This window comes from Bos taurus, chromosome 10, assembly GCF_002263795.3.
Source record: "Bos taurus isolate L1 Dominette 01449 registration number 42190680 breed Hereford chromosome 10, ARS-UCD2.0, whole genome shotgun sequence".
NCBI classification, from domain to species: domain Eukaryota; kingdom Metazoa; phylum Chordata; class Mammalia; order Artiodactyla; family Bovidae; genus Bos; species Bos taurus.
The window spans coordinates 86,875,907-86,903,498 of record NC_037337.1 but is presented as its reverse complement, the minus strand read 5'-3'; the positions used below and the strand labels follow the sequence as shown (position 1 = coordinate 86,903,498).

The 27,592-nt window shown below is 49.2% G+C and overlaps 1 protein-coding gene across 2 annotated transcripts; it reads right to left on the bottom strand.

The window, feature by feature from the left end:
* Positions 1-42: 42 nt before the first annotated feature.
* On the bottom strand, positions 43-27,592 carry LOC509034 (heme transporter FLVCR2). Of its 2 annotated transcripts, XM_010809666.4 has the most exons (11): positions 27,305-27,592; positions 21,827-21,968; positions 19,051-19,191; positions 11,293-11,360; positions 10,004-10,107; positions 6,681-6,791; positions 5,510-5,618; positions 5,250-5,361; positions 4,634-4,676; positions 2,879-2,905; positions 43-1,145 (listed from the first exon to the last, which is right to left on the bottom strand). In XM_010809666.4, the coding sequence occupies exons 1-10, from the start codon at positions 27,590-27,592 to the stop codon at positions 2,896-2,898; spliced, it is 1,128 nt and encodes a 375-aa protein (XP_010807968.2). In that variant the 3' UTR covers positions 43-1,145; positions 2,879-2,895. The 2 variants fall into 2 exon arrangements, 1 of the variants encoding a protein (XP_010807968.2); XR_003036912.2 differs by lacking the exon at positions 5,510-5,618.

Below are 27,592 nucleotides of genomic sequence, written 5' to 3'. Positions count from 1 at the left end.
ACCCCCAAAGCTGTCTCTGCCCCAAAAAATGACAAGGCAAGCCATAATAACTATTTATATATTAAAAATAAAGCAATAGTTTCAGTAAGCATTTTGTTTATGCATTTTAAGCCACTGAAGAGTAAACACTTTGGCCTTATCGAAAGGAAAAAACCATCACTGTCCACTTCGCTCCCACCCCTAACTCGGTCCTCCTGCCAGAAGTTTGGCTTCTCTTATGTGCAGAGTATCTGTGCACACACACACAGACACCGCGGGCTCACCTCGGGTCCTGGCCCAAGCACCGCTGCCACACAGGCCACTCCAAGGTGCTGTGGCCAAGGCAGTGGGCACAACAGAACAGCACAGGCATCTTGGTTACAGAGCTCAGGGCACAGGAGAACTGGCAGAAACGTCTTATTTTGAGGTGATTCTCCCCAAGCCCTTGAGTAGAGCCAGATGCAGGCAAGGCAGGAGAGGTCAGCTTGGGCTGGTTGAAAGGAGTCCCTTTAAATTCAGGGTGTCTGAGAAAGGATTGTTGCTGGAAGAGGGATGAGGAGAGGCTGCAAACACTGTCCCCACCAGGGATGGATGAGGTCATCTAAGCCAGCAGACCCAAGGCCCATTCAAGGGCCACCTCTCCTTCTGCCCTTTCATCTCTCGGGAGACCCTTGGAGTTCTCGGGGGCAATGATCCAGGTGAGTTTGCAGGGAAGCACACAGACAGTGGGCTGGGCTCGCCCTTCCTGTGGAGAACATCTCCCTAGAGAGGGGCTGGAGCAGGAAGCTGAGGCAGCAGCCAGGACTGACTCCAGGACTCTCTCTGCCCGCCCCACTCCCAGCTCCCAGAACCTGCAGGGGGAGGGCAGGTGCCCAACATGTGTGGTGGAAAGGGCATTTCCCCCATGGAGACAGGGCAAGCTCTGGAGTGGCTTCCAAGAAGCAGAGCGCTGTCCTCCAAGACACAGATGTTCCTCCCGGTTCCCCCAGAAGCTGCTCGGGTGAAGGCCGTGGGGCTGGCAGGCAGAGCTGTGCTGGCTGGAGAGGTGGGGGCAGTCTGAGTCCCCCGAGTCGCTCCTCTGCCCTCTCTCAGAAATGCTCCTTCTGGACAGTGGTGGGGGCTTTGCTGCTCTTGCTGTCCTTCTCCTCCTCCCCCTCCTGGGGTTTCTACAAGACAGACAAGGGGACAGCCCTTGGGGTGAGGAGGTAGGGACTGCACCCTGCTGAGTATCTGCCTGCCCATACATCTGGAATCCGAGGGGGAGACCAGAGTCCCAGGTACTCAGCATCCCCGACTGAACAAGGATGAGGACAGGGGCTCCGGTCACGCACTGTGCTCCCCAGACACACACACCATCACGACAGGAGCAAAGGAGGAGCGAAAAGGTCAGCCTTCCGGGACACCACAGCCTCCAGGGACCACCTCACTGTGAGTGCCACTGAGCTTCGGTCACCCTCCCCTTCTGACGGCCTCGCCCCACCTGGATGGACCCCCACGTGGCTGTGGATGGGCCAGGTCTGCCCCCTCCTCAGGAGTGCTGACTACCCCCAGTCAGGGGCAGCCCCCAGGCGAGGAGCACAGTTACCATGTGTGTGGAACAGACGCACAGTGAACTGTTACCAAGACAGGATGCAGTATGGCTCAAAGTATGTATATATTAATATAGTGTCCCCAGAGAAGAAGAGACTTTGGCTGTTTGTCATCAGATTTCTTGGGGACGATTTCACGGAATTAGAAGGTATTCAAGGTCTCGCTTGTTAGCTGGGTGGGATTTAAATATGCCCTGAAGATTATGCTCTGAGGCCCCTAAGTACTAACTGCCAACTTGGACATTTGTCTGCTGTTTTAGGAACACTTTGCTTCGTCCCTCAGGGGCTCATCTCGCTCCCAACAAGGCCTCGAGCACAGGCCGAGCCACACACAGCTCTGACCATCGAGGCTGGCGGAGCACATGCAGGCCACGTCAGCTGGACAAACGGCACTTCACCCGCCATGACCTGCAGGGCAGCCCGTGGCGGAGGCAAAGCGGGAGATCCAGCATCCAGTTCTCCATCTTGCTAACTTGTCGGCACCAGCTTGGCCTCATCTCTGAGAAGCCCTCACTCAGGAGCCAGGAGCAGGAGCAGACTTCAACCACTCACACCACCTCCTGTCTCTGACACACTCATGCACACACACCCGCCTCCTTCAGCACCATCACCTTGAAGTCACAGATAAACAGGGCTTAGTGTCTCTGGGGCCAAGAACTACCAACTGGAAGACAAATGGAAACCCAAACACAGAGTGTCATCATTAGCATCAGTCCTGACCCACTGGAAGTTCTGGCTCTTTCTGCCAATGACCCACCTCACCGATCAGAAAGCGCAGCTCTGGCCTGATGCGCTCCCTGCCCTGTTGTCCCCTGACGCTGAGACTGAGGTCCTGGGACAGTCTGCAGGTCCCTCCCACACCTGCCACCTAGGTGGGAAAATGACGGCTCCTTCATGACGCCCTCTGACAGCCCTGACTCCCCTGGAACCAGCCCCCTGTGACTCTGACCCCCGTCCCACCAGGCCCCCCAGGTGTATCCAGGACAGCACCGTGAGCCTGCACCCACTGGCCTCCTGGCCCGACTCGCGCTGCTTCCCACGGTCCACATGCATGGGACTGAGCCCTCACCGCCTGCTGGATAACAAACCTGGCCCACGGGGACAAGGATCTGCCTGCGAGACAGGGAAATGTGGGACGACCTAAGTAGGAAACAGGAGGAAATGGAGATGTGTACATGGAGATGTGGGGTTTGGGGGGCAGTTGTGTAGAAAGGTTGTCAGACTCTCCTAAGGAAACGAGCAGGGTAGAAAGCCCAATGCACAGTGCACCCACAGGAAACACACAGGGAAATGAGTAAGATGTTACTTACGAAATTATCTCTGGTTGCTACAAATACCTGAAAGGAAAACACAGATTATGAAGTAAACATAGCAAAATTTCTATCACTTCACACAATGGGTCACATTTCAAATTGAAACATTTTTACTAGAATCCATCCTGTTATCACAGGCATCTTTTACTCAGGCTCACAATCGATTCACCAAAGTGTCCCAAATCACGTTTCCTCGTCAGTGGCTCAGAGACAAGCCCATCTCCGCAGGGCTGCTGCCACGCTTCTCACAGGCTCCTGAGAAGACCGCTCCTGTCTCAGGCGTTCCCTGTGCCCCACTGAATGTCCTGTTCCAGGCGCCTCCCCCGACCTGCTCCCTGCTGCCCGCTGCCAACTCCAGAGCTTGAGATCAGAGGACAAAGACCTAAAGACTAGCATCCAATCATCAAAAGGACTAAATATACCTGTTTCAGATTCAATTTTTCTTGTGGAAATTGGCAAAGATTTTTCAAACTGGTAAATACGTCAGTTTGGACCTTACATACTCTGAGAGCAGGGTAAACAAGTAGTGTTGACAGCACCTTTCTAGAGGACAGCTGAGTAATACACATCAAGGTCTTAAACATGGGCATGGCCACTGACCCGTTACTCAAGGAAATACTTTGCTAAAGAACAGGCCCAAAGATCTAGCTTCTGGGACACTGATCACAGTATTGTTTAAAAACAATATTTAGAAACAACCTTAATATTCCTGGACAAGAAAACTGTTAAATCATGTTTATCCACATGCAATTCTTAGGACACTGTGCAGTCATTAAAGGTATGCTGCAAGTGGGGGGAAAAGTGTATTGTAAGAAACTAATGAACTGATAAAGCGCTGGCAACAAGTAAAAAAAAAAAAGCACATAGAACAAGATTCCGTTTCTATTAAAAATACAGCTGTGTACACTATTATATGTGGACACAGACATATATAAGAAATGCAAAAATAACAGCACCTCATCTCTAGCTGATACTATTACAGGTGACCATTAAATTTTTACACTTTTCCATATTTTTTAGTTATTTTACAAAGAAACATGTATTACCTCTGTAATAAGCTTTAAGTCTTTTCTTCTGTTTTTAAAGGAATATATCCTACTATGCTCCTTCTTAAAGCTGAAAATTCCTTTCATCCTGGTTCAGACTTGAAACCTAACAGTTTGATTAAAATACTCCATAGCCCATTAGCGCAATTGGGAAGCACTTTTCTGTTCTAGATCAAACTCCTGGTCCTCTCCCCTTTCACCATCAATGCCTGCTTCCTGACTTGTCCTTTTAGAGCCCTGCTGGCAACCCACTGGTCTCTCCATCCCCTGGCACTGCCTGGGGGGCAGTCACATGCCAGGAGAGCCACTGCCTGGAGACCACCACCACCATGACGGAGCGATGGAGCCAGCCCCCAGCCTTCCTCCCCAGTCACCGATCGAGGCTAAGAGGAGAGGAGTCGGGGCCTCGGGACTTGTCTCAGGACCCCGGGGTGGGTGCTCCTCTGCAGACTGTGACACAGGGACCAGCTCTGGGGGCCAGAGCAGGGAGGCCAGGAGCAGGGAAGGAAGTGGCAGAAAAACCAGGAGAGGGCAGCAGAAAAGCGGGGCTGAGCCCCACAGAGGAAACCCTTTGTCTCCATGTGTGTGACGCTGAGCTGCTCTCACAGCCACCAGTCCCCCAGGCGCTCCCTCCGCTTCCCCCCCATGCCACAGCCTCAGCAAAGTCTGTGCCCACATCTCAGCCAAGCAGCTCCCACATACTCACATTCTCAGGATCCTCTGCCTCCGGAGATCTGCCTTAATGAATGCTAAGATCAAGGGATGACAAAGAAGGGAAAGTTATCAAGCAGAGCAATGGTCAAGCTCATCCACGAGAGGGAGCCCTTAACTCGCCTAAGGGTCACGGGTATCCCACCTCCTTCAGACCTTCCAGGGATATGGAGGTTCCACCAGCCAGCCTGACAGAGCCTGGGAACCACTGCTGTACAGACAGGAAGAAGCCAGTGACGACACTGGCCTCCATGCATAGACCCCTGATATTTGCAGGGAGTTTGCACACAGTGCTCCAAGCCTCACAGCCATCTCCATTCTACAGATTAGGAAAGTGGGGCTCACAGAGGCTGGTCCCCTTGCCCATGGTCAAGGTCTATGGAGGTCAGTGCAACAGTACAGGGTTCTGACAAGGGTCTATTGCGGGTAGGGTGGGGGCAAAGCCCATGCTCATGCTTCCCAAAGATACTTCCTCACGAGCCCTCCGCTTTGCACCTCTGCACCAGTGTCCCGGATCTGTGTGATCAGTCAGGACACTGGGGTCTGAATCTGCCAACAGCGTAAACTCAGGCACAGTCAGAGCATCACTTTGTCCTGAGGCCCTGACTCACCAGTGAGCACCGCTCCAAGGGTCAGGAAGACACACAGGAAGATGTTCCCAGGCATGGTTCCATAGTTGTCGATAATCTGGCCCTGGGAGATGGTGAAGATGATCCCGAATACCTGCAAAGACACGGAGAAGACGGGAGACAGGGGCCCAGCCACGCAGCCCACGGGGAGCTGAGCTGCCTTATGCAGCGCCTGCACCCGCCGAGCCCGGCAGGGAACACAGGCCCACGGCTCCGGTGCCACGACCCAACGAGAGGCCTACCTGGGCAGACACGTTGAGGAGGCCAGACGACGACACAACTTCCGATTCCAGGTATGTCAGCTCCACGGCAAACTCAAACCCCAGAGTGAGATAGCCGGTTATGGAGAAGCTGACGACCAGATCACAGAAACAAGGTGATGGAGGACTTCCGGAACAAGGAGGACAGGAGCCCATCTCCTCCGTACAACGACTTTGCCTGTTGGCTTTCTTCCCATCAAGACATTCCAGGCCCTTGAAAATCAGGCCAGGCCAAGAAAACAGGGACTCTTGCAGGCCAGAAAGGAGCCGAGGCTATTTTCTCAGCTGGCCCTTTGGGGATCCCTGTTCCTTCTGCATCTGACCATCAATTAGACAGGGCCAGCATTTTCAGGAGGGGTTGGGATGCCTGGAGTGTTCAGCCCTCAGCTGAGAACTGCTGTGTGATGGGTACATGGCCCTGGGCTGGCAGGGGAAGTCCCTGGATATTGACCAGCCTCTCCATGGCTCTCTGGGACTCAAGGGGAGGGGCTCGGAGTCTTGAGTGTCCTTCAGAGAGGTGCCAGCAAAGCAGGACTCAATCTCTCTCTCTCACACACACACACAGTCATGTACAGCCCACAGAAAAATAATTGGGAGGTGACAATGAGCAGAGGTCCCTGTGGACAGGTTCTTTCTCATATAACCAGTCTAGAAAATGCCAGTTCTGTGATCTGACATCTGCACCACACCTTCTGCTGCTTTCACATCTGTAATCACTCTCATGGCTTCTAACACCTGCATACATATGGCAGGCCACTCTTATCTTCTGGGTCTCAGAGCACTTATGTGACATGCCTAGGGTTTCAGATAGTCCCCAGCATAAGTGACATTAGGACCCACCCTTTCTGATTCCCAGACCCATGTGCTTTCTGTGGCCCCTTGTTGTCCCAGGCAGAGTTCATAAAGACAGGACATTTCCTAGCCTCCTAGAGATTTGTGAAGGACACGGTCCATCTCATCAGCATGGATGGGCCTGGAAGCCCCCAGGGAGCCTTCTGAAATCTGACAGGTGAACATGACCTCTGGCCACCATTTGCATCTTTCTGGAAGTCAGTGAGAGGCTGCAGAGGGACTCCTATTTCTCTAGGAGGTCAGAGCTCTAGGAGCCATGCAGTGGTGCTTTCCAGTTAAGCAGGTGAGAGGTGAAACTTACCCAATTATCCCAGCAGTGATGTATACTATCCACAGGTGTCCCAGGTTCAAGGTCCCTGTGTACCCTGCCATGCCCACCAGAGTCATGATGTAGAGTACCAGGGAGGTCTGCCTACAAAGAGAGGCGAAGGCTCTAAGTGACGGCCCGCAGACTTCACCAGGATCTTTCCTTCCTCCCTCCCACACTCCCTCCCTCCCATCCTTCGGGTACCTACTATATGTCAAGTCATCTGCTGTGTGCTGGGACATCTACTCACATGGACACGGTGTCCATGTGGTTAGTGGACAGAAGACCCATGATCACACAAATAGTTCTTGTGCTCAGAGCTACCAAGGGTCAGACCAGGACAGTATGAAGCCATCTTGAGGCATGTGTGTTCTGCTGTAGACCCCTCTCAACCAGATCACTCTGCACCTGGACTTGACACATCCTACCTACATGAAAGAAGGGCACAGCTCTTTCGTCTCCTTCTCCTTCACCAAAAAAAAAAAAACAAACAGGGTCACACACCAGCTGTGGTCAGGTGGCAGTGGTCACAGGACCAAGAAGCCCATTTTGCTTGTCTGCATCGCCCCCCGGCCCCCGGACAGTGCCGGGCAGGGACCTGACTGTGAGTCTCTCTCATCTCCACGTCCTTCCTCTTGCCACCTGCACACGTGCAGCACAGCTTTCCCTGCTGAATCTGAACTCCTCCACTCCTGACAGTGCAGCTGAGAGAACAGTCTCCAGCCCTGAACTAGCCCCTGATTCCAAAGCCCAAGGGAGAAAGCTGTGCCCCCTCCTGGGTGCGTGTCCCTCTACTGGTCCCTCAAAAGGCCCATCACTGCTGGCTTCCGTTTCAGGCTCACCCTGCCTGAGCCCCTCCACGCACCTCTCCCCCAAGTTGCCCCCCAGGACCGCTGTGGCCCTGAGTCCTGCACTGGGACTGGCCCCCTCTCCCCGTCCTCCTGACTGAGGTCAGGGACTCACAAGGCACCTCCTTGTGCACTCTGGCCACGAGCATCAGGACTCAGACCACGGAAGCTCAGAGCCTTCCCTCATCTCTGCTGAAGCCAGAAACAAGGTGGGGTGGCTGGCAGGTGTATACTGTGCTTACGTCAAACTAATACTGCACTTGATGGATGCCAGAGATTCTCTTAAGCACTTTACATGCAGTTAGTATTTCATTCAACTCTTACAAAAGGTGTGCAAGAAAAGTCTGTACAACTATCCTGAATGTGACCAAAGAGGAAACATGAGGCTCAGGCTATGTGTCCAAGGTCATGCACGCAGTAACCGCATAGCTAAGGTTTGAACCCAGAACTGGGATTGGAAATCTGTGCTCTTTCTACTCCCCCACACAGGAATACTAACACCCGGTTAGTCTTTGGAAATGAGCAACAGCCTCTGAAGGACACTCCTCCCTCCTGGATCTTCAAAGCAGCTGTTGAGGTCAGAGGGCCTTCATCTCTTCTCGCCCTGCTCCCCGCATCCAGGCCCTCCCGCTGCACAACCCAGCCCCATGGACACCCATCTCCCTTGCTGACCACACAAGCTCACCTTTTTGCCGTATTTCTTTACACACGGCTTCTTCTGAAACCACTAGCCTGTCTGCAAAACCATCCGTAGCCTCAGCCAGACATAAATGGACCTGACCATCCAATTTCCGTCTCCAAACCAAAGGAGACACACCTGGGAGCCTCAGGGAGAAGGAACAGGCACCAAAATGCCCAGATGACAGAGCTCCCCCACCCTTTCTCTGCCCAAGTAGTGGAGCAGAAAGAAGAATGTCCATGCTGATTGCAGGATGCAGACATCAAATGCCACTAGGAACCGTGTCAGCTAGACTCTGCAGTGTCCTCCCAGCCTTTCACTGTCTTTTCTGGTTCATCTGAATCATCTGGTTGCCTACATCCCAGTCCCGGCAACATTTCAATCCCTCCTTTCTGTTGCCACAGAGCAAGCCCGGGAAAAGAGATGCTGCTATTCCCCGGTTCAAGGGTGGCCAGTCCTCACTACCTGAAACCAGCAACCAGCATATGGCAGAAACAAGGCAGTAGCCCAGCTCTGCCAGCAGTAATTAGGTCCAGCTGGGCTCCTCCTTGTGTCCAGCCAGGCAGCCACATCCCCAGGGAGGGCCTCAGTTGGCCTTTGCCTAGGGCAGCCAGAGGGAGCCCTGGCCTGACCAGAGCCTCACAGAAGCAGGTTTGTGTGCAGAGAACAGGTCTGCCGCTGTCTGTCACCTCCAGACACTGGGAACTTTGGAGGCCTTGACAAAGCAGCCCAGAATACTGCCCTGCCCAGCACAGGACAGCCCAGGCAGCTGCCCCACTGAGCAGCATTAACTGAGCACCCAGTGGACGCGGAGCACGGGACAGACACAAGTTGAGCCTCTGTTTCCAGAGCACTTTCTCCAAGGCTGGCTACTGAATCAAGGCATCTGGGTTGATTTTTAAACTCAGACTCCCCTACTGAATTGACATCCATGAGGGTGGAACCCAGGGATCTGTGTTTTTAGTAAGTGTCCTGGCTGCTGCTGCTGCTAAGTCACTTCAGTCGTGTCCGACTCTGTGTGACCCCATAGATGGCAGCTCACCAGGCTCCCCCATCCCTGGGATTCTCCAGGAAAGAACACTGGAGTGGTTTGCCATTTCCTTCTCCAATGCATGAAAGTGAAAAGTGAAAGTGAAGTCGCTCAGTCGTGTCCAACTCTTAGTGACCCCATTGACTGAAGCCTACCAGGCTCCTCCGCCCATGGGATTTTCCAGGCAAGAGTACTGGAGTGGGGTGCCATTGCCTTCTCCGATTAGCCTGCAATCCACTAAAATTTTAGTGGCTCTTAGAAATGCACTGGGTAATCAGGACTAAACCACATCACAGTATTTACCAATGACGTGGAAGCAACTGCAAGGTAATACACTGAGAATTGTTGGAAGCACAGAGCACCCTGGTTAACCCCATGGGGTCCGTGAAGGAGCCATGGAAACCTGGCAATGGAACCACCTTCTCATCCTCACTCTTTGGCGTTTCCACATACATCCAACTGCTGATCCTTTTCTATGTTTCTTTTCTCCTTCCTCTGCTCCTTCCATGATCTACTTGGATGGAACTCGGAAAAGCCTGATGTCCTCTATCTCTAATCTTCCTATGGTCCCCACAGGGAAGGCACTGCTTCCCTCATTTTATAAATGAGGAAACTGAGCCTCCAAGAAGATACATCTGAACTGCCTCCTTGACCACTCAGACCCCAGCTGCGGCAATCACATCCTTGCAGCCGTGTTCCTAATGAACATGTCATTTCAAAACACGGTCTCCAATTCAGTCCAAGCGGAAGAGTCACTTACTTGTAGGTTTTGGTCCTATCCAGCCAGATGCCTGAGATCACAGCCCCAAGCATTCCCGCAAGGACGATGGTCAGGCCGATTCTTCCAACTATCACACCTTCCTCCTGGAAAAACCACAGCCCCAAGGATCACTCAAGGATGGAACAAGACATCTGATGGGGCGCAGTCACCAGCAGGCAAAGGGGTAAAGACAAGTAACTGGCGTGCCATTAGAGCCAGTTCTCAGAAAGTATTAGAACAAGATGACCTGTAAGAAGCTGCCAGTGGGGACAGAATCCTAGAATAATTGCTCCTCCCAACATAATATAACCCTGGATGTGTGTGGATCATACTGAATCCTGGGGGGAAATAAATTCTATCCTAGAACCACTTTTAGATAGATTTTTAAAAATATAATCTTTATAGGAAACCTTTGTCATTATTCCCATCTCTAAGATGGAAAAACTGTATATATATCCAAAGATTCCACACTTAGATTTTTTTCCAGCTATCAATGCTAAAGGGATAGAAAGATAATAATTATATATACTTAAAGTGTTTTTAGAAGCCAGACAGCATGCTGGGCATTTTTATATCATCATCTCATTTAATTCTCCAAATTCCCCACCATAAGGTTAGGAATCAATATTCCCCATATACTCATATGAAGACACTGAGGCACAGTGAGATTAGCCCACTAGCCCAAGGTCATGGGGCCTTTATTAAGTGCAGAGGTAGGATTTGAACTCAGAGCTGTCACCCTCCAACACTGGAACACTCAACACACAGTGGCCCATGCTCCCACAAGCATGAGACCCTTGATTTTTAAAAGGAGGCCTGGGCCTTGGATTCTTGATTGTAAATATTCAGAGTCCCATTCCCAACCCTCCCTGGTTCTGGAAACATTTACAACAGGCTTTCTGTTGAGCCACTAAGCATTTAAAATTAAACCTTGTCCCCATTTCACAACTGAGATGTTTCAGCTGCGAGTCTGTGTGTATGTGTTTGCCTACTATGTTGTCCGGCACCACATTATATACTTTACACATATATATCTTAGCATTTACTTTCTAAGCCTCAACTAATCTTTCAATAAGCAATTAGGCTTCTTCTGAGAAAAGAAAATGAGAGCTAAGAGACGGTAAACCAGTGTATCACACATCTGAGTTCTATTGGCGGTGGGGCTGAGACCCAGAGCCGCCTCCCTCCAAATCCTGGAGCTCACACCATAGCATGCCGCCTCCCCAGCTCCTGCCCAGACTAGAGATCGCCTTCTCTCAGGACCCAGCAGGTTTGGGGGACACCCTTACCACGTAGTGGAAGATCACCATGCGATTCAGCAGGGTGCACAAGGCATAAAAAGCACCAGCATTCAGACCTGAAGGAGGCAGGGAGAAACACAGCATTAGGGATGTTCCTGCTGGGGCCATCGCTGACTTCTGCCCCCAGGGGTGAGAGGTCAGAAACGCTCACCTCCTTGCAGTGAGAGTGGTGCCCTCAGAGAAGAAATGCGCCAAAACAAACAAAAGTAATCACTTGAATCTCTTCTTAACCACACAGCATTGCCGACTCATCCCTTTAGCTCTGTCCTGGAAACCCAGGTTCCAGAAAGTACATATTACTCCCAGTCAGAACTGTCTACATCCTTCTTAAGGGTTGGCCTGACCTAAGGGTTCGGTGAAACTACGGGACACCTTTCCACCTCCTCCTGATGACCTATGCCCCCTAAAGAATGCTCCAGACCTCTGACCCCTGACAACACTCCCTCTGTAGGTAGACTGTCACCTCTTTTCAACATCCCTCTTTCAACTATCTTCTCAGATTCCATATCACCCAAAATCCTATATTTGAAATCAGAAAGGACCCTAAAGAATATCTAATTGATGCTCCTGATTCATTGATTCATCCATCAAGTAAATGGAGCACCTAGAATATATTTTAGTAATCAGTGTCATTAGAGAATGAGGCCATTTGTCCAAAACCATATAGTGACTGTGTAACTAAAATGAGACTAAAACTGATCCAAAGAAAAGGGCCTCCTACCCTCCCTTCATAATAATGATTATGATTGTGGTGACGCTCACACGACTACCACTGGCACACTTGGCATTGGGTCCACTTAGAAAGATGTAAGACAGGATCCGGTGCCCAGGCAGGGCAGCCTCAGGAATTGATGGTGATGGCTGATGGTGATGGTGGTGGTGGTGACGGTGGTGATGGTGATGGTAGTAGTGGTGGTGGTGATGGTGGTGGTGCTGGTGGTGATGGTGATGGTGGTGATGGTGGTGGTGATGCTGGTAGTGGTGGTGGTGGTGATGCTGGTGGTGATGGTGATGCTGGTGATGGTGGTGGTGGTAGTGATGGTGATGTTGCTGGTGATGCTGGTGGTGATGGTGGTGGTGGTGGTGGTGATGCTGGTGGTGGTGATGGTGATGCTGGTGATGGTGGTGGTGGTAGTGATGGTGATGGTGATGGTGGTGGTAGTGATGGTGGGGCTGGCAATGGGGGTGATGGTGGTGGTGGTGGTGATGCTGGTGGTGGTGGTGGTGATGCTGGTGGTGGTGGTGATGGTGGTGGTGGTAGTGATGGTGGGGCTGGCAATGGGGGTGATGGTGGTGGTGGTGGTGATGTTGGTGGTGGTGGTGATGGTGGTGGTGGTGGTGGTGATGCTGGTGGTGGTGGTGGTGGGGGTGATGGTGGTGGTGGTGATGGTTCAGGTGGTGATGGTGGTGGTGGTGATTGTGATGCTGGTGGTGGTGGTGGTGATGCTGGTGGTGGTGATGCTGGTGGTGGTGGTGGTGATGCTGGTGGTGGTGGTGATGGTGGTGGTGGTAGTGATGGTGGGGCTGGCAATGGGGGTGATGGTGGTGGTGGTGGTGATGTTGGTGGTGGTGGTGATGGTAGTGGTGGTGGTGGTGATGGTTCAGGTGGTGATGGTGGTGGTGGTGATTGTGATGCTGGTGGTGGGGGGGGTGATGGTGGTGATGGTGATGCTGGTGGTGGTGGGGGGGGTGATGGTGGTGATGGTGATGCTGGTGGTGATGGGGGTGGGGGTGATGGTGGTGGTGATGGTGGGGGTGGTTGAGGTGGTGATGGTGGTGGTGGTGATGGTGATGGTGGTGGTGCTGGTGGTGATGGTGGGGGGTGGTGGTGGTGATGGTGGTGGTTATGCTGGTGGTGATGGTGGTGGTGGTGGTGGTGGTGGTGACGCTGGTGGTGATGGGCGTGGTGGTGGTGGTGGTGGTGGTGACGCTGGTGGTGATGGGGGTGGGGGTGACGGTGGTGGTGATGGTGGGGGTGGTTGAGGTGGTGATGGTGGTGGTGGTGATGGTGATGCTGGTGGTGGTGGTGGTAGTGATGGTGGGGCTGGCAATGGGGGTGATAGTGGTGGTGGTGGTGATGCTGGTGGTGGTGGTGATGGTGGTGGTGACGGTGGTGGTGGTGCTGATGGTGGGGCTGGCAATGGGGGTGATGGTGGTGGTGATGCTGGTAGTGATGGTGGTGGTGGTTGAGGTGGTGATGGTGGTGGTGGTGGTGATCGTGATGCTGGTGGTGGTGGTGGGGGGGTGATGGTGGTGGTGGTTGAGGTGGTGATGGTGGTGGTGGTGGTACTGATGGTGGGGCTGGCAATAAGGGTGATGGTGGTGGTGATGGTGATGCTGGTGGTGGTGGGGGGGTGATGGTGGTGATGGTGATGCTGGTGGTGATGGGGGTGGGGGTGATGGTGGTGGTGATGGTGGGGTGGTTGAGGTGGTGATGGTGGTGGTGGTGATGGTGATGGTGGTGGTGCTGGTGGTAATGCTGGTGGTGATGGTGGGGGGTGATGGTGGTGATGGTGGTGGTTATGCTGGTGGTGACGGTGGTGGTGGTGGTGGTGACGCTGGTGGTGATGGGGGTGGTGGTGGTGGTGGTGGTGGTGACGCTGGTGGTGATGGGGGTGGGGGTGACGGTGGTGATGGTGGGGGTGGTTGAGGTGGTGGTGCTGATGGTGGTGGTGACGGTGGTGGTGGTGACGGTGGTGGTGGTGACGGTGGTGGTGGTGCTGCTGATGGTGGGGCTGGCAATGGGGGTGATGGTGGTGGTGGTGGTGATGCTGGTGGTGATGGTGGTGGTGGTTGAGGTGGTGATGGTGGTGGTGGTGGTGATCGTGATGCTGATGGTGGTGGTGGGGGGGTGATGGTGGTGATGGTGGTGGTGGTGGTGGTGGCGGTGGCGGTGGTGACGCTGGTGGTGGTAGTGGGGGGTGATGGTGGTGGTTACGCTGGTGGTGATGGTGGTGGTGGTGATGCTGGTGGTCATGGTGGTGATGCTGGTGGTGAGGGCAGTGGCATGTCCTTACATACTTGACACTTTTCTAAATACCTTACAGTCCTAATAACGTAAAGTAGGTCATATTCTCTTCCAATTTTATAGATGTGAAAGGTACACTCAGATTTGAAAAACAATTATACAGAGGTCAGTCTGGAAGACTCACCAGGGGTCTTTTTAATTTCAGCTAATTTTGAGGCTCACGTGACTGCCACTGGCACACCTGGCATTAGGTCCACTTAGAAGGACATAAGACAGGACACGGTGCCCAGGGATGGCAGCCTCAGGCACCCCTCTTCACTGGAGCCAGTCCACGGGACCCCAGGCCACAGAGCCACTCAGAAGCCATCCTCTTTCGCCCCCAAGCGGATGGCACAGCGCAGGGAAACGTGGGTGTGGCCCCCACCCTGCCTCAGCCCCTCCCAGGAGCCACTATTGTTTGTAACTCAAGCAGAGGCTTAGTTGCCAGGATCCCCATAAAGGGCAGGCCAGTGGAGAGAGCTGCTGTGCTCAGAGAAGGACAACGAAGGGCTTCCCAACAGGGGTGAGAAGATGGCCCAGGAGGGGGACCAAGCTGGTAGAGGAGTGGGACGTGGAGCTCATCTTCTCCCACCAAAACATTAGAAACACACCTGCAATGGAACAAATCACACAGAACAGCTACTGAACACTGACAGAAGCCCCCAGACTTCCATAAAGACGAGAAAACCTCCACAAAGAAGGAATCAGGGTGGGGCCTCTGCCCCAGGAGGGAGCTGTGAAGGAGGGAAGGTTCCCGCACCTGGGGAAGCCTCCTCACCAGGAAGGGGATAAGACTGGATGAGGAAGAGCTTCTGAGCCCAGGAGGAGGGCACAGCAGCTGGTTTGTCAAAGGCAAAAAGGAGAATGACCTGCACAGAAGGCCAGCACCATCTCCCGGCACCTCCCAGCCTGAGATACTCCCCCATCGGTCCAGGCGGGGACTGGATGATGAAGCTCAGGCTTCAGAGGTCAGACCCAGGGAGAGGACCAGGGTTGGCTGCATGAAAATAGCCTGAATAGGTGACTGCGGCAAAGGAGCGTGTACTTAGAAGATGCTTGGGCCTGCCAGAGAGGCAAGGTGCCATTATTGGGGGCACATGAGGGGAGGGGCAGGACCACCATGAGAGCTTCTTTCCCTGTGAGCATGCCCAGGAAACAGGACACCACTTACAGGAGGTCCAAGGACAGCACAAGTCACCACTGTCCTGGTGGGCTCGAGGGGCAGGCACAGATTGCCACCAGGAGACCCATGAGTAGGCGCCAGGCCCTGTGCCCACTGTCCTGGGGGCACGCAAGGCCTGCTGTAACTGCACACCCCATATCACCGGGATAACAGCCAGCACACATTGAGGGAAGAGGCAGCAAGCATCTAAACTAAAAGCAGCCTCTCGATTCCAAAAGAGAGTGCAGAGGAGAAGGACTTGAGCTCACCTCCTCTTGTAAAAATGCCAAACCTGGAAAAAGAACGAAGGCACAGACTGAGAAGTTACAAGAGATGTTCAACAAAGAGCTAGGAAATATAAAGAACAAACAGAGGTGAACAACACAGTAACTGCTATAAAAAACACACTAGGAGGAATCGATAGCAGAATAACTGAGGCAGAAGAGCAAATAAATGAGGTGGGAGGCTGAATGATGGAAATCACTGCTGTGGGACAGAATAAAGACAAAAGAATGACAAGAAATGAAGGCAGTCTCAGAGACTTCTGGGACAACACTAAACATACCAACACTTGCATTGCTGCTGCTGCTAAGTCACTTCAGTCGTGTCTGGCTCTGTGCAGCCCCATAGACGGCAGCCCACCAGGCTCCCCCGTCCCTGGGATTCTCCAGGCAAGAACATTGCAGTGGGTTGCCATTTCCTTCTCCAATGCATGAAAGTGAAAAGTGAAAGTGAAGTCGCTCAGTCGTGTCCGACCCTCAGCAACCCCATGGACTGCAGCCTACCAGGCTCCTCTGTCCATAGGATTTTCCAGGTGAGAGTACTGGAGTGGGGTGCCATTGCCTTCTCCAACACTTGCATTATAGGGGTCCAAAAGGAGAATAGAGGGCATGAGAAAATATTTGAAGAGATTATAATCAAGAATTTCCTAATATGAGAAAGTAAACACTCACTCCAGTCCAGGAAGCAGAGAGACTCCCATACAAGATAAACCCAAGGAGAACATGCAGAGACATGTATTAATCAAACTGACAAAATTAAAGACAAAGAAAAACTATTAAAAGCAACCAAGGAGAAGCAGCAAATAACATACAATGGAACTCCCACAAGCTTGTCGTTCAGGTGCTAAGTCACATCCGGCTCTTTGTGACCCCATGGACGACAGCACGCCAGGCTTCCCTGTCCTACACTGTCTCCTGGAGTTTGCTCAGACTCATGTCCATTGAGCTGGTGATGCCATCTAACCTCTCATCCTCTGTGCCCCTTCTCCCCTGCCTTCAATCTTTCCCATAAGGTTATCAGCTGGTTTTTCAGCAGAAAGTTTGCTGGCCAGAAGGGAATGGCAAGATATATTTGAAGTAATGAAAAGGAATAACCTACAACTAAGAATACTCTATCTAGACAGGTCATTCAGATTTGATGGAGAAATCAAGCTTTACAGATAAGCAAAAGCTAAAAGAATTCAGCACCACCAAACCAGTGTTATAACAAATCCTAAAGGAATTCTCTAGACAGGGAAAAAAAAGAAAAGGCAACTACAATCAAGAAAATTGCAAATGGGGAAGCTCACTAGTAAAGACTAACATAAGGTAGAAAATAATCCACACACACATAGGATATCAAAACCAGCAATCATGAGGAGCAAACAAATGCAGGATATTGGAAATGCACTTGAAATCAGAAGATCAGCAACTTAAAACAATCTTATATAGAGAGAGACTGTTTTATCAAAAGCTATGAAAACCACAAACCAAAAACCTATAATAGATACACAAGAACAAAAACAGCAACCCAAACATATCACTATAGATAGACATCCAATCACAAGAGAAGAGAATAAAAGACAAAGGGAAGAAAACATACTTTCAAAAACAAATCCTAAACAATTAACAAAATGGCAATAAGAACATTCACATTGTTAATTACCTTAAATGTAAATAGATTAAATGCTCCCACCAAAAGACATAGACTGACTGAATGGATACAAAAAGAAGACCCATATATATGCTGTCTATAAGAAACCCACTTCAGATCTAGGAACACACACAGACTGAAAGGGACAGAATGAAATAAAAAATATTCCATGCAAATGGAAATCAAGAGAAAGCTAGAGCAATACTCATATCAGACAAAATAGACTTTAAAATACAGAATATTACAAGATACAAAGAAGGACACTACATAACGATCAAGGGATATATAAAAATTATATATATATATATATATATATATATGCACTCAACATAGAAGCACCCAAATATATAAGGCAAATGCTAACAGCCATACAAGGAGAAATCAACAGTAACACAATAATAGTAGGGACTTATAAGCTGGTTCTTTGAAAAGATAAGCAATATTGATAAACCTTTAGCTAGATTCATCATGAAAAAAAGGGAAAGAACACAAAATCATAAATTAGAAAGGAAAGAGGAGACGTTAAAACTGACACCACATAAATACAAAGGGCAACTACTATAAAAAACTATATGCCAATAAACGGACAACCTTGAAGAAATGGACAAATTCTTAGAAAGACACAGCCTTCTAAAACTGAACCAGAAAGAAGTAGAAAATATGAACAGACCAATTGCAAATAGTGAAATTAAAACAGTGACTTAAAAACTCCCAACAGGGACTTCCCTGGTGGTCCAGTGGTTAAAATCTGCCTTCCAATGTAAGAGGGATATGGGTTCGATCCCTGGGCAGAGAACTAAAATCCCACATGCTGTGTGGCCAAACTAATAAACAAAAAACATAAAAACAACAATGCAGTACACCCAGTTAGACTTGACTTTCAGGAAAATAATTTTTTAGTATAAAAATGCCCCAAATCCAGATACATCAGGTCTCTTCTTTCACATTTCTAGTTGAAGTACACGCCTGGACACATCTGCTTCTTACCATACCTGATGTTGTCTTGCATTCAGGTAAAAAAAGGAGCCAAGTGAGCAGATGAAGGATTGGTTGGGGAAGGATTCACATAGTAAGACTCATGTAAACATCCATCCATACATTCATTCAATCACCCATTTAACAATTGTCAGCTTGGAGTACCTGCTCCAGGCTATAATTTCTCCTACTGCTGAGGAAATATATAGGTTAATAGACATAAATCCCTACTCTCAGGGAGTTCCTAGTTTGTGGGAAAACAGACTTGGAAATGACTTGTCGTGTCTGACTCTTTGTGACCCCATGGACTGTAGCCCACCAGGCTCCTCCATCCATGGAATTTTCCAGGCAAGAGTACTGGAGTGGGTTGCCATTTCCTTCTCCAAAGATGTACTAAGAACAGCACAATAAATGGTCACCTAATACTGCTTCACAGCAGACATACTGGGATGAGACTTGGAGGGTCAGCAGACATGTTGCCAGGTGACTTGACAGGGGAAGGAATGGTTTCCCAGGTAAACTTAAAGGAACAGGGAAGACTCTGAAGCACAGCTGGCTCTTCTGCTTAATCCTAAATGACGACTTTACATATACATTTGGGATCTGGAAACAGTAAGATACACAGAAACGTCAGGTCTCTTGTTCACATGCCCAGCCCCAGTACACCCCGGACACACGTGCATCATACCATAGGTGATGACTAGCAGCACAAAGTTGAGGTTTTTGAAGAGTTGGATGATGGAACTTAAGTACGAAGCATCAGTAGACGCCAAGGCATAGCTCAGGCACTGGGCCCTGCTGGGGGGATGTTTAGGCTTCTCTTTGAACACTGAAAGGAAACAAACAGAGGTCATTGCAAGTCCCCTGGTCCTACTCCTGCAGAGCTGACACACGGATAAGAGCTGACTCCCTCATCTGAGAAGGGGCTCAGACTCCAAAAGGAAATATTAACTCTTTGATTAAATCCTCTCAAGTCTCCTCTCTTGAAGCTGCATCTCACTGTCTGTGGCTGAGGGGCTGGTCCTTTGACTTCTTTTTCTTAATGACCTTTGGACAGCTGCGATCATTGGACTTTCCAGGCAGTGCTCGAGGATAAAGGAGTCCTGTAATAAATGGCAAATACCAAATGGCAGAGCACTGAAAAATCCCATAGTAACCAGTGGACAGAAAGGAAGTGAGAGCTGAGGCTCTGGGATTCGTGGGCCCAGATGGGGACTCAGCCCCAGAGCTCCTCCCGGGGAAAGGGCTGGGCTGCCCATGAGAGCACAGAGCCTGGCACCTGCTGCCAATAAACGCTCCCTGAGTGAGGGAAGGAGCTGCTCCTATTGCAGAGACCTCGAGTCCCTCCCTAGTTTCTCAGACTATGCCTCCTGGGAAACCAGAGGACTAACACGCGCTCCTGCAGGACTGGGGCTCTGATAGGAAGGACCTGGGAGGGACAGTGGGAAAACCATTCTCCGTACGTTCTAGTTTCGGTACAGCCGGTACAGTCCATTTCACTGCACTGACTGCTGTCCAGTTCTCTGGGGGCCAGATCAGTTTAACCAGCTGTCTGCCTAAACTGGTCCCCCAGCTGAAGCACCATCTTCATCCGCAGACTCCATAAGAACACTTGTGAAAGGTCGGGAGACTGTCTCCATTTAGAGGAAGCTCTGGAAATGAGATTTAATCACTTGAAGATCAAATGATCCCCCTGCTCAGACAACCCTCCAGCCCAGACTACAGGGCCCTGCTTCTTCCTTCTCTGGAAATAGTCTTGAACAACCTACCACCTTTAGGAACCTCTCATCCATTGTCTGGCCTGTTCACCTCCGTTTCTATTATGTGTATGTGCTGTGCTTAGTCGTGTCTGACTCTTCGCAGTGCCCTGGACTACAGCTCACCAGGCTTCTCTGTCCATGGGGATTCTCCAGGCAAAAATACTGGAGTGGATAGCCTATCCCTTCTTCAGGGGATCTTCCCAACCCAGGAATCGACCAGGGTTTCCTGCATTGCAGGCAGATTCTTGACCAGCTGAGCTAACAAATTGGTCCCAAGTTTTCTATTAGCGGAAAGAAATCAAGGAAAGAAGTGTTTTGTTTTTTAATCTCTGTAATGGCAGGGTTTGCTCAGGGACTTGCCAACTGCAAACCACAATTCAGATAAGATTTTTCAGTTCTTTTTACTCAAGGACTGTGTGTGTTTAATAGTAAAATGTCACGCTGTAGAAATGTCCTACCTTCAGATCTCAACTGCAAAGGACCAGGCCCTCATTTGCTACAAACACAAGGATTGACAACTAGGTACATTACAGTTTGAAACTTCAGTTCTGGCTGAGATTGTTTTCAGCCACAGCTTCACAGATCCCACCTTTCCAGGAGCAAGAAGGAACTCCATCCAAGGGATCCTGTGAGCTTTGAAAAGCCATCAGGCAGCCCCTCCTCAGCTTGGACCCGGTGAGGGAATGACAGTAAGAACAGCTGGATGAGGTGCGTGATCATAAAATTGTTTGACTCTGGAGGTGAGGCCGGCAGGAAGGAAGGAAAACTTAAACGTGTGTGGTGGAATTTTCAGATATTAAGAGACAGCTGGTTAATCTTTAAAGACAAATGACTCACTGAAAATGAACACTTCTTCTGCACTCTTTCTGAATTTATCACAGCCTGTGTGATATCACTCAGATGATAAATGAGGATATAAATCGTATTAACCAAATATCTCAATGCTCAGATATATATTCATATAAAATTAATAGTAGTTATTTGAGGTTTCTGGTTGGGGTTAGCTGGTACAATGGTGATCCTTTTCTTTATGCTTTTTTTTGTGTATTTTCTAGATTTTTCCATACTAAGCCTATCTTATATACCTTTAAAAAAAGTATTTTAGAAATGTGGCCCCCAGGTATTTTCAGGTGAATGTATGAGAGGACTAGTGTTTGTAGGTCAATCCTGTTTTGTTCCAGAACTTTAGAGTATGGAGTTAAACAATTTAGGCTTGAATCCAATCTCTGCCACTTACTATCTGATCTTGAATACCTTCACTCTCCTCAAGTATCAGTTTCCCCTTAGTTAAGTGAACTGAGAGTGGGATCCCCTCTATAGGGCCCTTGAAGAGTCAATGAGATCAGGCACACTCAGCACAGGGCCTGTGACATCATAAATGCTCACCGGGGTTTCATCAAGGAAATCAGCAGGCTGCCCATTAATTCTAATGAGGTCACGCTAGGAAACTGGTGAATTACAGCTAAACTTTACTGAGCAGCTAACAAAGTACACAGGACCAGCTAGCACTGTATGAGCAGCAACTACTCAGGCTATAAGGCTTAAAGACCATTAGAATCCCAGCCTCCAGTTTCTGTAGATATATTTTATAGAATGCATGGTACCTAGAATGGTGTTCTAGGGTCATGTTCATAAGGTCCTCACCCAAGTCAGCAGGACCTCCCTCCGTCCCCACCCACCCCTTAAATCTGCTAATGACCTTACCGACGATGACAAGGATGAAAAGCAGAGTGGCCACACCTGCTGTTACGTAGAACATGATGCTGATATAGTAGGCAAGCTCATCAGGGTTGTCGATGTTGGGTACCGAGACAGCAGGGACCAAGAACCCAAGGGCAATTCCAAGCTATAGAAGACAGAAAGAATCAATAGTAGTATAAGTGTTCCAGAGGGGACAGTACACACTTAACCCACTCCTAATAAGAATCATAATCCCCAACTTCCGTTCTCTCTTAGAACACAAACAGGGATTGTTTTCCCTCTTAAGACACCACAGAGATCTTTCTTTTGCTTCACAATTCAACTTACGTACATTTATGACACCCCTCGGTATCAATCCTATTGAAAAAATTATAGTTGGAGTTCTCAATGCAAGCTGGCTCTTCTCTAGCTGCAAACTACTGAACAATGTTCCTATACTCCCATCGCTAAGGTAGAATGAAATCATGCCATTTGCAGTAACACTGATGGACGTAGAGATTCTCATACTGAGTAAAATAAGTTAGACAGAGAAAAACAAATATCCTTATGATATCTCTTAAATGTGGAATGCTCAAAATCCTTCAAGCTAGGTTCAGCAGTATAAGAACCAAGAACTTCCAGATGTACAAGCTGGGTTTCGCAGAGGCAGAAGATTCAGAGATCACGTTGCCAACATTGGTTGGATCATGCAGAAAACATGGGAGTTTCAGAAAAAACATCTCCTTTTGCTTCATTGACTACATGAAAAGCTTTGACTGTGTGGATCACAACAAACTGTGGAAAATTCTTAAAGAGATGGGAGTACCAGACCACTTTACTCGGCTCCTGAGAATTCTGTATCTGGGTCAAGAATCCAACAGTTAGATCATTACACAGAACAACTGACTGGCTCAAAATTGGGAAAGGAGTATGACAAAGCGGTATCCCTGCTTATTTTAACTTATATGCCGAGTTGCTGTTGTTTAGTCGCTAAGTCATGTCCAATTCTTTGCCTGCCAGTCTCTTCTCTCCATGGGATTCTCCAGGCAAGAATACTGGAGTGGGTTGCCATTTCCTTCTCTAGGGGAACTTCACAACCCAGGGATCAAAGCCATGTCTCCTGCATTGCAGGCAGATTCTTTACTACTGAGTCACCTGGGAAACCCATATGCAGACTTTATCATGTGAAATGCTGAGTTGGATGAATCACAAGCTGGAATCAAGAATGCTGGGAGAAATAGCAACAACCTCAGATATACAGATGACACGACTCTAATGGCAGAAAGTGAAGAGGAACTACTAAAGAGCTCTTTATGAGGGTGAAAGAGGAGAATGAAAAAGCTGGCTTGAAACTCAACATTCAAAAAACTAAGATCATTTCATCTGGTCTCATCACTTCATGACAAACAGAAGGGGAAAAAGTAGAAGCAGTGGCAGATTTCCTTTTTCTTGGGCTCCAAAACCACTGCATACTGTGATTGCAGTCGTGAAATTAAAAGGTGCTTGCTCCTTGAAAAAAAATCTCTGACAAACCTAGATGGTGTATTAAAAGGCAGAGACATCATTTTGCTAACAAAGATCCATATTTTCAAGCTGTGTTTTTTACAGTAGTCATGTACAGATGTGAGATTTGGACTATAAAGAAGGCTGAGCACCAAAGAACTGATGTTTTCAAATTGTGGTGTTGATGAAAACTCTTAAGAGTCCCTTGGACACCAAGGAGATTAAACTAGTCAATCCTAAAGGAAATCAGTCCTGAATATTCATTGAAAGGACAATGCTGAAGCCAAAGATCCAATACTTTGACCACCTGACCGGAAGAGCCACCTCATTGAAAAGATCCTGATGCTGGGAAAGATTGAAGGTAAAAGGAGAAGACGGCGGCAGTGGATGAGATGGTTAGATGGCATCACCATCTCAATGGACATGAATTTGAGCAAACTTTGGGAGATAATGGAGATCAGAGGAGGCTGGCATGCTGCAGTCCATGAGGTCACAGAGAGTCAGAAATGACTGAGAGACTAAACAACAACAATATGTGGAATCTACAAAAAGGGTACAAAATGAACTTATTTACAAAACAGAAATAGAGTTAAAGGTGTAGAAAACAAATTTATGATTACCAGGAGGACATAAGGTGGGGGTGTGGAGGGATAAATTGGGAGATTGTGATTGACATATACATACCATTATATATAAAATAGATTGCTAATAAGGACCTACTATAACACTTGGGGTGTGTGCATCACAATAAACTGTGGAAAATTCTGAAAGAGATGGGAATACTAGACCATCTGACCTGCCTCTTGAGAAACCTGTATGCGGGTCAGGAAGCACAGTTAGAACTGGACATAGAATAGACTGGTTCCAAATAGGAAAAGGAGTACGTCAAGGCTGTATATTGTCACCCTGCTTATTTAATTTATATGCAGAGTACATCATGAGAAACACTTGGCTGGAGGAAGCACAAGCTGGAATCAAGATTGCTGGGAGAAGTATCAATAACCTCAGATATGCAGATGATACCACCCTTATGGCAGAAAGTGATGAAGAACTAAAGAGCCTCTTGATGAAAGTGAAAGAGGAGAGTGAAAAAGTTAGCTTAAATCTCAACATTCAGAAAACTAAGATCATGGCATCCAGTCCCATCACTTCATGGAAAATAGATGGGGAAACAGTGGAAACAGTGTCAGACTTTATTTTTCTGGGCTCCAAAATCACTGCAGATGGTGATTGTAGCCATGAAATTAAAAGAAAGATGCTTACTCCTTGGAAGGAACATTATGACCAACCTAGACAGCCTATTAGAAAGCAGAGACATTACTTTGTCAACAAAGGTCTGTCTAGTCAAGGCTATGGTTTTTCCAGTAGTCATGTATGGATGTGAGAGTTGGACTATAAAGAAAGCTGAGCACAGAAGAATTGATGCTTTTGAACTGTGGTGTTGGAGAAGACTCTTGAGAGTCCCTAGGACTGCAAGAAGATCCAATCAGTCCATCCTAAAGGAGATCATTCCTGGGTGTTCATTGGAAGGACTGATGCTGAAGTTGAAACTCCAATACTTTGGCCACCTAATGCAAAGAGCTGACTCATAAAAAAAAAAACTTTTTTTAAGTACCATTAGGTAAAACATAAATTTGGTGTGCTCGGCTGTGTCAGGTTTGCAGAAAGGAATGGGGTGTTGGGAGACACAGGATAGGGGAGAGGGGAGGGCTGCTACTGCTAAGTCGCTTCAGTCGTGTCCAACTCTGTGCAACCCCATAGATGGCAGCCCACCAGGCTTCGCTGTCCCTGGGATTCTCCAGGCAAGAACACTGGAGTGGGTTGCCATTTGCTTCTCCAATGCATGAAAGTGAAAAGTGAAAGTGAAGTTGCTCAGTCGTGTCTGACTCTTAGTGACCCAATGGACTGCAGCCTACCAGGCTCCTCAGTCCATGGGATTTGCCAGGCAAGAGTACTGGAGTGGGCTGCCATTGCCTTCTCCAAGGGGAGGGCAAGGGTGAGCAAAACCTCCATCAAGTTTTCTATTATTTTGAATGTGGCTTTTTCCTGGTTGGGCATATGTTTGGTTGTTGACTTAGAAAAACTCCCATAAGAAAGCTATTTTAGCCACTTTCTAGTTTACTTCATGTATCTGTGGGAGGGACAAGGGTGTGGAGCTTCCTGGTCCACAATCTACTAAGGGACAGGCTGGGTGGGAAGGTCAAGGGAGAAGGAAACAGAAGATGTAGCCTTGATTCCACGGAATCATCAGGCCCTCAAGACTGCCTGCCAAGGCAACACGGCCAAGACAGAAGCCAGGCCAGGCTACCAGAGCCTCCTCCCAAGCAGTGCACTGAGCTGAAGGTCAAAGAAGCAGGGTTAGGAGCTTCTGCTGTGGTTCCACCTCACAGGCCTGCAGGGCCTCTACCACCCTGCCCTGCACGCCCCAGGGGTCCAGGATATTTTCAGAACCTCAAGTGAATCAGAATTATAAGCGCCGCCCCAAGCCCACCCTCCCATCTCACTCTGAAGAGTGACTGAGCTCCCAGCTCCTCCACCTGGGAACTGGACCCTTCCTACAGCAGCACAGACACGCCAGCCCTGACAGGAACCCGTCTCCAGGCAGGAGGGCGCCTTCCCAGGGCACGGAGCTCCTCTCTCCTGGTGATTTCACATCTGATCACAAACCTCGCCTGGGAAGCCAGGTGGAAACACAGGCGCCTGGCCTCTTCCCTGGAGGATCTGATTAGAAGTCCAGGTGAGGGCCCAGGCGTCTGTAGTCCGTCCTGGGCCCACAGGTGAGGTAAATGGGCACCATTTGAGGGAGCACTGGTCTAGTTTCCTTCCCCAGTGGCCAGCCTCTGAGCTCACCCACCTGCCTGTATCTTTGGTGAGGGCTTTGCATGAAGGAGAAACCAGAACTGGCATTCAGTTCCCCTTTACCTTCCAAGGAAGTCTCACCCTAGAAGTCTTATATGACCCACAATCTCAAAACATTTAAAATAACAATAATTATAATAAGTTTTTGAGTTTTATCAGCATATAAAAAAAGTTTGTAAGCTAGACTCAGAAGACAAATATTATTTGATTTTGGTTATATGCATTATCTAGAACATGAAAATTCATAGAAAGTAGAAGAGCTTACTAGAGGCAGGAGGAGGGGGAAAGGACAGGTTGTTATTTAACCGGTACAGAGTTGTTGGGGATGAAGAAAAAAAGTTTTGGGTACATATATTGGTAATTCTTATACAACCTTGTGAAAATAATGCCATTCAATTGTACATGTATGACTGGGTAAAATTACAAATATGTCTATTTCAACACAATTTAAAAAATCAGGTTCATAACATGCCCAACTTTCTGGCCCATAAACTCATGGAGATGCAAAGAATTTAAGACTCTCCTTTCAGAATGAAGGAAAAACAAAGGCTTTCCAGGACTTTCCGTGGTTTGTAGGCCTTGGAAATCAGAGCAGCAGTTCTACTCTATCCTCCTGCACTCAACTCTAACCTCCAGGAAAGGAGTCGGGCCCCGGGTTCTGACCCGCTGTCCTGGCCTCAGCTGTGTGTAAGGAAGGTGAGAGCAACACCAGGGCCACCAGAGCCCCGCTCTGCTTTCCACGGGGTATGGAAGATGCTGCGCTTGAGGAAAGCTGGTTGGACAGGCAAAAAACATCTGCCAAACTCTAAGACACAGAATAGTCTGACTATTCTGCGCAGGAACTGCTCCCCAAGGAAGAACAGCAGCACAGAACTCACAGGTTCAAGCTGGTGAAGTAAGTTGAGGAATGAGATCATAAAGATGGCGACAGCAGGCTTTCTGCCTGCGGAGGAGACACCGTGGGTGACAGGAAAGGCCCATCCTTCTGTCTCCCCACTTTTCTCACAGTCACTCAGTCACTCAGTCACTTCACCTAGAGTTGCAAACACTGTTGCAGTCGGAAAACACAGGTTTCACACAGTGGGGCAGTTCGGTACAATGAACACTCAGTCCCCAGTGAACACCCACTCCTCCACCCACCTGATTGCCGAGGACAGCTATGGAGCAGGCGGTTGACACCTCATCATCTCCGAACCAGACGGAAGCAATGCGGGAGGGCATACCCAGGATGAAGACCTGGGCCACGGAGCAGACGACCTGGCCCAGCACCGTGACTGGGAAGAGATGCGGCTGCAGGCTGCCCAGCTTCACCCAGGCCCCCAGGCAGTTGAGAGCAGAGCCAGCGAGGGCGATGGTCCGCAGGCCGAACTTCTCCAAGAGCCAGGCCACCGGCAGGAGCAGAGGAATGTAGGCCAGCATGTAGCACAT

Bases quoted from the DNA above. Each gene is read 5' to 3' on its own strand.
- LOC509034 (XM_010809666.4), bottom strand. From the start codon at position 27,592: ATGTGCTACATGCTGGCCTACATTCCTCTGCTCCTGCCGGTGGCCTGG. The intron at 5,362-5,509 runs GTAGGCCTCTCG...GTGTCTTTGCAG, and splicing joins TCCTCAACGTGTCTGCCCAG to GTATTCGGGATCATCTTCAC. The intron at 4,677-5,249 runs GTGAGTCAGGGC...CCTTGATCTTAG, and splicing joins CCTTGGAGCGGTGCTCACTG to CATTCATTAAGGCAGATCTC.